Below are 11,011 nucleotides of genomic sequence, written 5' to 3'. Positions count from 1 at the left end.
CTCTAATAGTTTGAGATCTCTCAACTTCAGACAAAAGATTTTATTTATAAGATTTCACGGTTAAAAAACTGGCCCAAGAACATGTGATGTTCGCAGGCCATGTTGCAGCCATGCTGGTGCCTGATGGCAACCCTCCATGTGTTAATCAGTGGAAATACAGGGTTCAAACAAAAGTGGGGCGGGTGCCTTTCAGGGAAAAAAAAGTCTGAAGTCTGTCATCAAAGCCACGGGGCCGATCTCCTGGTTCCTTATACGGGCCTGTCATGGCAGTCCCCAGGTAGGGGATGAGTTGGCAGTGCTCCACGAACTGCAACAGCCTCTTCCTGTACATCTGCCGCACTGGCTCTGAGCTCCGGGGGTTGTGTGCTGCAAGAATTAAGCAGCATGTTAGTGTCTCCTATAAACTTTGTGGAATTACATTAAGAAGTTTTCAAAGGGACCAGTGGTACAGATAAACACCTTGACTGTTGGTGCCAAGCCAAAAAGATCAAGTCTGGTATTTCAGAAACTTCCTGAATCCCAATACTCATGACAATCAAAAGGATCAGGCTTTTCTAAAAGAAGACACAACAAACATGCCCAGTTGCTGTCAACTTCTCATTTCTCAGACTGTGAGATACTGGTGAAACTCCAGGCAGTGACAAATTTGGGTAGTGTGCCACACAACCCAAAGTGGCACATCCTGGGGATAGCCCAGGTCTGGTCTGGCTCACATTGGGTCACTGTGTCCTTGGCACAGGTGTTCTATGACCTAAATGCTTTGCCTATAAGGTGGGCTACCTTGTCATACAAGGAACTCAGGTTTGATAAGCAGGACTGTGACCAACATGGCTTCATGAGAGAAAAGTCCTGCTTATCAAACCTGACTTCCTTGTATGACAAGGTAATCACCTCGTTGACCAAGGGACACCAGTGGACGTAATCTTTTTTCATTCCAGTAAAGCTTTAAATGCTTTCTTTCACAGTATCCTTCTGGACAAAATGTCAGGCACACAGCTGGATAAACATATCATGCCATGGGGTGAGCAACTGGCTCACCAGTCAGCCACAAAGGGTTATAGGGAATGGAGTGACATCGGATTGGTGACCTGTCACTGATGGGTTTCCCACAGGGCTCCATCCTCAGCCCTATGCTCTTCAACATCTTCATAAATGACTTGGATGCAGGACTGGAAGGGATACTAAGTGAGGTCACAGATGATACAAAACTGGGAAGAGCTGTTGAAGTCCTTGAGGGCAGGCAGGCCCAGCAGAGAGACCTTGACAAATCAGAGGACTGGGCAATCACCAACCATATGAATTCCAACAAGGGAAAGTGTTGGATTCTGCACCTGGGATGGCTAAATGGACAGATTGGGCAATGAGATGCTGGAAAGCAGTGCTGTGAAAAGGGTCCTGGGGGGTCCTGGTCGATGGCAAGTGCAACACGAGTCAGCAGTGCCCTGGCAGCCAAGAGGGCCAGTGGTGTCCTGGGGGGCACCAGGCTCAGCATGGCCAGCTGGGCAAGGGAGGGGATTGTCCTGCTCTGCTCTGCACTGGGGCAGCCTCACCTTGAGTGCTGGGGGCAGTTTTGGGTGCCACAATATAAGAAAGGCATTAAACTATCAGAGTGTCCAAAGGAGGCCAACAGAGATGGTGAAGGGCCTTGAGGGGAAGCTGTATGAGGAACAGCTGAGGTCACTTGGTCTGTTCAGCTTGGAAGAGACTGAGAGGAGGCCTCATTGCAGTCTTCAACATCCTCATGAGGGGAAGAGGAACAGCAGACACTGATCTCTTCTCTATGGTGCCCAGTGACAGGGCCTGAGGGAATAGCCTGAAGTTGTGCCAGGGGAGGGTTAGGTTGGATATTAGGAAAGGGTTCTTCTCTGGGTTGAGTTGTTTGGTACTGGCACAGACTCCCCAGGAAAATGGTCACAGTACCAAGCCTGACAGCATTCAAGAAGCATTTGGACAATGCTCTTCAGAACATTGGATCTTGGGGATGGTCTTGTGCAGTGCCAGGAGTTGGATTCAGTGATCACTGTGGTCTCTTCCAACTCAGCATATTCTGTGATTCCATGAGTCTGTGAAGAGCTGATCAGTAGGTTGGAGGAGGAAGGAAGGTTTCTTTCTGACCTAAGCCCTATTTTGGCATACATTAGTACTGAGTGACAGTCCTCAGAGTACAGTTTATTATTTTAATTGTTACTCCAAGGCAAAGGGGAAGGAGGGAGCCAAATCATAACATTTTTTTTTTCTGATGGACAGTATTTTATATCTCATTATAAAAACTGGACAGCATAAAGAACTATGCTATAAGACACTTCAGCCCACTAGCTTTAAACTGTAGACAGCTACATTTAACAGTTTCCGAGAGATTTTTCAAGTATAGCTCTGAATACAGCCCTTACAGGAGTCCAGCCTGAAGGACACTCAATCTCTCCAGTGATATAGGGTTTACTACTCTCTTTCCAGGAGTAAATAAATCCATCTGCATTTTTGGTTGATCACCTGTACCTTCTCAACTATTGAAAGCAATCCAGTTTTGTGAGAGAAGCTGAAGGAGCTTTAGTTCATTAGCAGGAACTAAACTCCTGCTTCTTGTCTTCTCCTACTTAATTGTGAGATTAGAGAATGATGTTAATTGAAGATGTGTCTAACCTCACATAGAAATAGGATGAAATAAATTTCCAGGGGACCACAACTTAAGGCACTTTGATCAAATTTTTTTATCAAGAACGGCGTGATTGCTCTGAAGAGATGCACAATAATAAAAAATTCTATATTTGCAACTAATCACAAAATCACAGGATGGGTCAGGCTGGAAGGGACCACATTGGGTCATCTGGGACAACCTCCCTGCTCAAGCAGGGTCATCCCAGAACACATGGCACAGGATTGTGTTCAGATGGCTCTTGATTATTTCCACTGATGAAGACTCCACAACTTCTCCTGGGAAATCTGTTCCAGTGTTTGGTCACTAGCAAAAAGAAGTTCTTCCTGACATTCAAGTGATTTGTCAGTGTACAGGAATGCTATATCTTAAAGCTGGAAGCAGACCTACGAAGTGCTAGAAGATAACTTGTTTTCCTGGATTCCTATGGTCAAACTGTTTGGCACTGCACGAGAAGAAGAGATTTCTGCACTTGCATAACCCTTCTGGTTCATCATCCACTACTAATAATGATTTAATGTAGGAATATATGACCAAAACACTCCTAGCATGGGCATCCTTATGTTAGCAAAGCCATGCTAACAATAGAGGAAAAACAGCTTTTGTGAATGAAGCAAACTACAGTATAAAAGCAGTTTGGTGGCTTAGGAATTGTACATTTATGCAGGAGCTTAACCATGTGCCTGCCCTGTTCAATAGTCTTCCTTCAAAAAGCTGTGCTAGCAAAAAAAAAAAATCTGTGACAGTTCAAGAAGATTCTGGAGGGCTCTGGAAACTACATGAGGGAACACAGGATGTGAAGAGCTTCGAAAAAATAATTAAGATTGGTATTATTTTAAAGAATAAGTAAAAATGTAAAATACAAAAGGCCAGGTGAAGTTCACCCAGTGAACAGGTTGGCTTATAAATGACAAAAGTGGTGGGTTGAAAGAAATGTCAGTCTTGCTCCAGAAATCTCCAGCAGTACTAGAAACCAGCCCAAAGCTATAGCAGAGCTGCAAACAAGGACACTGAAATTGAGAAAGCTGGCAATAGTTAAGCTGACTGCAAACTATTAAAGATTATTACATGCAACTGATATCTCTGGCTGAAAAAAAAACCAAACAGGAATTCTAAAAAAAAAAGCAAACATGAACAGTACTTGGCTATCTATATTGTATCAGAGGACTTATGTCACTTGTACAATTAGTTATTTTTATAGCATGCTATTTTATACACTACCTTTTAGATGGAAGGAGACAAAAAGCAGGGCAGTTTCTTTTACACTTAGGAATGGAAACTTTGGCTTAAGGCTGCCAACTTCATGCAGAGCTTTTATTAGAGAAGTTGCAACTCCCTAAAGAAAGAAAATAGGTTTAAAACACCATTACAGAAATCTTGAGCAATGCCTTATCCTGTTGGAATGCAGATCTAACAACACAGGATGATATCCTAACTTGGTGAATAGTAGAAGACAACAAATTAGCATAAAATAGGGAGGGCTGTGACCATGAAGGATTTTTTTATTTATGCATGTGTCAAAGTGTATCAAACAACTCTTAAATTTTTCCAAGTAAGTTTGTGTCTATGCTGGTGTTAAAAGTCAAACCAAAATGTGCTGTTACAAGATATGATAAACAACTAAGAAAATCTATCATATAATACTGCAGCTTATTATCCCTCTCTGATGGTCTTGTATTTTTTCCATTAAAACTACAAACATCTGTTATTTTAAAGCTTAAAAAAATTATTCTCAATTGTAACTAAAACATTTTCAATTTAATATAATCTCATTAATAAATATAAGACTCAAAAGCATTAAAAATAAAATAAAAAAAAAACCCACAAAACCAACTGAGTGGGATATGCTATATATCACAAAACCATGTTTTAAAATAGAAAAATAAAAACTGGCCTGTTCAAGGTATCCAGGCAAAGGAAGTGTAGTTAGTAGCATTGGCTCTTTCTTTGGAGGGAGTTTATGGGGAAGCTTCAGATTCCCGTACTTCTCTGGTAACCTAACCAGATATAAAGTAAGCACTTTTAAGATGTATGAACAGTGGCATGATTGAAGATTAAAATGCAGTTAGTGTATTTACCTCATAAACTTCTGAAGTTTTTCTTCACTTTCAAAAATATATACCTTGTCTTGATATTTTACTGCATACTCGATGTTGCCAGGCACCAAAGCTTCATATCTGAAGAGATGGAACAAGAATAATTAATTCACAGAAAACATAAAACATAATTTGTGTGGAGTAAATTAATGAGCTACTGCTAACCTCCTGGTAATTTAGCAAGTGTAGCAACCACAAAAAAAAAAAAAAAAAAAGCAAATGGATTATCCAAGTTTCCACTACATGATGGACAGTTACAAGGTTAAAAATCTCAGAGAGTCTCTGCCTCAAAATCTGCTATTAAGGAACTTTTATAGTGCTTCTTTAGAGCTCCTCCATTTAAAATGCCAATCATATTTGTTCAGGAGATTAAAAAGAGATAACATAGAATTGGCTGTTATGGTTCTCCTCTGATGATAAGTTCTTGCACATTGAGGAAATCTGTGTCACTTTATGGTAGAGCTTTATGGATCTCTACAAAAATCATAATAGGTAGTTTTGCATCTACTAGGGATTTATGAGATTTCTTTTAACCTTTGAAGGCTTATGATAGAGAGAATTCAAACTATATCTGTCCATCTTCATCATGAAAGACACCAAGCCAACACAGATTCTTGTAGAACCTGTAGCCATGTAAGTTTTATAAGGTGATTTTATCTTGGTTTCCAAAGCCACAGGTGCAATGTAGAGAATTGTAATTGCTTTTCCTGCCCAAACCCTGAACAGCATTAAAAAGTACTTTGAAAATATTTCCTCATTAATGCATTAATATAGGACACATATTCTTATAATTCATTTTATGAAAACTCTAGTGACATACCTCTGTTTTCCATCTAGGTAAGTGACTGGGCAGTATCCCTGCATTTCAGGCTTTACAGGGAATAAGGCCTTCACTTCTTCTGCAGTCAATTTCTTTGGTAGCTTATGTGGGGGTGGCAGAGGGTGAGATGCCAGTGATGATACATAAACCTCAGGTTTGCTCAAGAATTTCTGTAGGAAAAAAAAAAAGTTTTTATAATAAAAGAAGCATTGTAGGACTGTTAGTCAAACTCCAGAGGACTGGCTCACACAGTTTAGATACCTATTTCTTCTACAATTCAACAGTGTGTTGGCATTGCTGTTGCTCTTGGGTAATTTCTTTTCCAACCTACTTTCAGCTGAAGTAGTCACTATTCACCCACCATCCATCACTACCTACTGCTGTCATAAGCCACTTACTAACCCAGTATCTCCACAACAGATAAAGAAAGAAGAAAGTTACTGTTTTCAAATGAATGTTTGATTTGTGACAATTTGAAAGATGAGCTTTAGTTTAATGGTGTCTGTGCTGTATTTTGTCTGCCTAGACATTTGATAGCAGGAGTATGCAGAATAAAAGCTTGAATGCTAACAACAGTGGTCTAATTCAAGTTGCATAATACCTATTTCTGTATGGAATCAAAGAATCTAAGCAACAATGTTCCCTGTTCCCATAATCCCCTCCTTTTTGACCTGCTTTTTTGATACGCACTTCCAGTTCTTCCTGTGAAGCCATTCTGTAATAGCGCCCCTGAAATTCTGCAGCAAACTCCAGTGAGGGGGTTACAGAGCAGTCAACCAGTTCACCTTTCTCTGCAAGGCTGACAGGACAGTACTGTCCACACTCCCCCAGCTGCCCCTGCAGTTCCTTGGGAGTGATACATAAACCAGCAATGCTGGCTGCTTTTCCTGTTAATGAAAGCAATTAATGATAACCTTTAATTTATGAGAGACATAGAAACATCAAACAATTTTACTCAGGAACGCTACAGTCTAGAAGGTATTAATTATAAAATTATATGAGATAATGAAAACTAAAACGGCAATTTGATAATAAAATGAAGTTGTAACTCATTTTGCCAATTAATTTTAATAACATTTTTAGCATGTGAGAAATATAATAATTATTAATGGTGTGGGATAGTCTGCATGCTCCGCTTATTAGCCAGATATTTTTTATGATTTATTGTTTCACTCCTTTGTGTTACTAGGGGACATTTCAACTATTATTTTATGTCTTTAAATTGGTGAAAATGAGTACAAGGTGTGATGAAAGCCTCCCCTTTATTCATCCATATCTTGCAAATGCTACAGTCTATCTTGAAGAAATACATTCAAAATCTTTAATAAAATGTCATCTCAAAACCAAATTACTTAAAAATCGAGCCTTTTCAAGCTTGATGTGTAAAAGTTAAGTGTATTTTAATATTTTTGATTATGACTCCAATTTTTAAGATGGGTGTAGCCACAGAGCTGTAAAAATTAAACCCAAAAGGTGGATAAAGATAAGGAAGTATATTTCCCCTTCAGAGGAATTCTAGTTAAATAGTACAGACATGTTTAAAAGGCATGTTTAATCCTGACCAGTGCTGACAGACAAAATGTCAAGTGGGAAATGTGCCATTTTAGAATAAAGTGGTCTTCTTCCCAAAGCACAGAAATTAACCCAGATGGCATATTTAAGCTTATTTCTAGATTTTAAATTAACATCTTCCCTATACCTTCCTCTTCTTTCACTAACACAAAAGTGAAGGTGCAAGTTAAGAGTTCCCCTTGTACCTTTGGGGTACTCTGTAATTTACCACCCAGTGATGCCAGATCTACCATGGACCAAGGACTCTAACTTCCTTTAGCAGACTTCTGTTACCCTGTTCTTGGGAGGATGACCTCAGACTGCCTTGTAGTTGGCTTTGCCTTCACTCTTTTCAAGAGATCTCTTCAAGATCTCTGTAGATGAGATTGAAGAATTTAAGGGTATGTATGTGACCAAGAATTAGCCTCATCCACAGAAAGTTGTCATGTACATAGTACACTGCAGCTTTTAAAATAAATAAATATTCTGGGAAACTTTGTTTTTCTTTTTTACCTTCTTTTCTTCTTTCCAGGTATATCTGGATTTGTTTAACAACCACCTGAACTTTCTGCAGAACAGTCTTCCAGACCCTCCATCTGCTATGACTGGCATCAATCACACACCAGTTCTGATGTTCCTTCATATAGTAAGTTCTAATATCATCAATGTGCTGTTTGTAGCAGGAATTTTTAATAGCTAGAATCTGTGGGCTGTCATGTTCAGGATAAGGAGGTCTAAAGACAATGAAAAATAACAGTGACTTAAATCTGAGGATTAGATAATTTCATTGAATTTAGGTGTAAATTCTAGAATTCACTGTAATTTCTTTTTAAAAAAATTTGCTTATTTGACATTGTAGAACATATTTGAGAAGTACAAATTTCTTTTTAAGAATACTACCAGCTACATTGAAAAGCAGTGTACTTATGATCAGACAGACCTGTTCAAAAACAAAGAACAAAACTTCTTCTATTTATGTCCCAAATACAACTCAATAATTATTTTGCAAAGGATTTGGAAGGTATCAACACATATTAGCTAACATACACTACAAATACACCATTAAATGGTACCCTGATATTGCACACTTGATTTGTACTTAAGCCTATGAAATATAATTAGTTTGGTATTTAAAATTAAGTTTAAAGTAAATATTTCAAAAACACATCATTGATTTAATTTTTTTGCAATGCAAATTGTCTTTAGTCTTTTAGTAAACAATTTAACATTGTACTGATTACTTGATAAAAAGAAAGAGACAAAAAGAAAAGGACAAAATGAAAGAGGCATGCAGTAATGCTCCAAGCTATCTGGAACTTCTTAGAAAAACTTCCTCTAATGAGAAACAGGTTCTTACACAATTTAATTTTCAGGTGAATGTTCTGTTCTTTTTCAATCTCTGTCTGCTTATAAACTACTTACTGTTCTTCCTCAAAAACAATGGCTCTTTAAACAGAATATTTATCTTCTCAGAAGAACAAAGAAGGGAATGAACTGAATTGAAAGGCTTAGAAGTCCTGAATTCTATACACTACTAAAATGCATTATTTTCATATTTTTAAAAGAACTCTGATTAAGTTTTCAAAAGAGAGATTATTAGATGAAGTACCAATATATTTTGTAATAATAATTGATGAAAAATAAATTGCAGCAGCAGAGAGAAGAGGTAACATTTCTGATGTACAGTTGCATTAAACCACTTAAAATAAGCAGTGGGTGCACAGCACTGCACATTTGTAATCGTCATGTAATGGAAGGATCTGGCCAGAGCATGCCCCAAACACCTTACATCCTTACTATTTCTGGTCTATGGAAATCAAAGCATTAGAAAGGAGAAGGACTGGTTCCCATGTTTTTCATATGTATAGTTAAAGAACAGCTGAGTTATGCTCCAAGTTAGACACAACCTCTGGGTATAGCACCAAGGCACATAAATAGAGATATTACAATACTGTATAGAAAATAAAAGAATTCTATCAGGGAGTATTACTACCGGCTTGATCTTTCCTTATCCAGCAGTGCTCTTCTGAACACTTCCTTTGTATTCATATCTAATTCAAAGATTTTCACTGGAATTATCCTAGTTGATTCCAAGAGATTTACATGTGCTCTTGTTAGAGGATATCCATCCATTACAACTCTGTACACAAACAGAAACAGAAAAATAGTTTTGAAGAAACTCACTAAGAAGTGAGTTTCCAATCAACCAGTAAGTCTATGTATATTTCTAGTACATTTTCCATGGAGACAAAAGTCTACACCCATGCCATGAAGTTATCACTGCTCTCGCTTGATAGGCACATTCTTCACTCCTATGAATTTACGATCAAAAAAAAATCAAGTAGACAGAAGAAGAAATAGTAATGAGAAAAGGAAATGTACAAAGGACAAAAGGTAAGTGGATGGCTGGGACTTATAAAAATTGTGTACTTTAATATTCTGACCCATCAATTATTCAGACACATCATTTTAACTATGAGAAGTCTCTATATGGATTGGGAGGAGCAGTTTTTAAAGTGGTAAGTAAAATTATTTACTACAGTGTTTGAAGAGTTTTTATAATCATATTGAAGACGAAATGCTTTTCACATATTAGAAAATACTGGAACAAAATATACTGAAACAGTATTCCGGGATTTAACGTCAAAGACAAGCTGAAAGAATTCTGATCTCAAGCACAAATAATTTTCAGAGATTATTGCAGAATTGCCTTTCTCTGTAAGTTCTCCTTTTTGAGGAGAAAAGTTGAATTTCATGAAATACTGATGATAAAGCTTTTTAAGTCTGCCCAATTTCAAAGGTGTTTCAGTGGGGGAGAAAGAACCTAGGATTACATATGAATGAGGTGAAAAGACTCACTGGTTTCAGTTCCTCCTTAATAACTTCAGTTGTTAAGAAAACAAACAAAAAAACCCCCTGAGTACTGAAACAGTCTGCATGATCAAAGAGAGTCAGGTGTGTCCAAGTTGGTTCTGGAGATGGTATAAGAGAGACCAAATGGTAGTTCTCAAGGTATAGTAGAAGATACCGGCTTATTGACTGAAAAAATGGTAGTTCTCAAGGTATATAGAAGATACTGGCTTATTGACTGAAAAAAGTAACTGTCATAAAGTATATTACTTTGATGTACTGAGATATAGTTACTTGGAAATTGCAGAAAATTGTGCTGCAGTCTCATTTCTCAGAGCAATTGTAAAAAAAAAAAATTTCCTTTTGTACAGATTTTTTTTTTAATGCAGAAGCCACTGATGTGTTTTAGTGAAATGGTTCTACAGCAGTAACATGGGAATCCATGCCTATGAAGTGACTGACATGTCTTGGAGAAACCCCCAAAACCTCAAGAAAACTCTTACCCAGTGGGATTATCCATGTGATTTAGCAGAGCCACATTTAGAGCCTGGATGGCCAATTCATCAGGCACGGTGAGTCCTTGGAGAAGGTGTGACTGTATCTTAAGTGCCAGCTCGCTCTCTGGCTGGCTGTTCATCACAAACCGGATGGCATCTCCTAGGGAGAGCCGCAGGAACCCATAAACACTTGCAAGTCTCTGGGCAACTGCAAAATATTACAATTTCAAGTCACAACTTTTAAGGTAAGTAACATCACCATCTGGCATATACACAGTGCATGCTAACACTATTCAATTTAGCACAAACCTCAGCAGATATAGTCAATATTATTCGAGTGTGTTAGAAAATATGCCTTCATTGCTGTTCTTCTTACAGAACAGCCCATCAGCTTCCTCATTTATCCAGGAAATTGGAAACATGCTAAAATTTTATGCTAAATATGAGATCATTTGAACCTGTCTCCTTTCTTCCTAACATCCTATTCTAATCAATAACTATAGTTTAAAATTAATTTCCTCCTCCTCCAGTAAAAGACAGAAAC

At 38.0% G+C, this 11,011-nt stretch overlaps 1 protein-coding gene across 5 annotated transcripts in view; it reads right to left on the bottom strand.

The window, feature by feature from the left end:
- Positions 1 to 75: 75 nt before the first annotated feature.
- Positions 76 to 11,011, bottom strand: part of AK9 (adenylate kinase 9) — a 61,572-nt gene continuing 50,636 nt past the window's right edge. For 3 of the 5 annotated variants that reach the window (XM_030236010.2, XM_050971964.1, XM_050971965.1), the window contains 7 exons: positions 10,474 to 10,675; positions 9,114 to 9,260; positions 7,634 to 7,854; positions 6,260 to 6,456; positions 5,570 to 5,739; positions 4,732 to 4,830; positions 4,398 to 4,650 (listed from right to left, as the gene is read on the bottom strand). In XM_030236010.2, coding sequence (XP_030091870.2) covers positions 4,407 to 4,650; positions 4,732 to 4,830; positions 5,570 to 5,739; positions 6,260 to 6,456; positions 7,634 to 7,854; positions 9,114 to 9,260; positions 10,474 to 10,675 — 1,280 coding nt within the window. In that variant the 3' untranslated portion in view covers positions 4,398 to 4,406. Of the gene's footprint in view, positions 367 to 3,874; positions 3,990 to 4,397; positions 4,651 to 4,731; positions 4,831 to 5,569; positions 5,740 to 6,259; positions 6,457 to 7,633; positions 7,855 to 9,113; positions 9,261 to 10,473; positions 10,676 to 11,011 lie in introns of those variants that run through there. The other 2 variants (XM_030236008.2, XR_007777049.1) reach the window with 2 other exon arrangements.

The sequence above is a fragment of the Serinus canaria genome, chromosome 3 (genome assembly GCF_022539315.1).
Source record: "Serinus canaria isolate serCan28SL12 chromosome 3, serCan2020, whole genome shotgun sequence".
In the NCBI taxonomy this organism is placed as follows: Eukaryota; Metazoa; Chordata; class Aves; order Passeriformes; family Fringillidae; genus Serinus; species Serinus canaria.
This window is presented reverse-complemented; position numbering and strand designations above follow the sequence as displayed.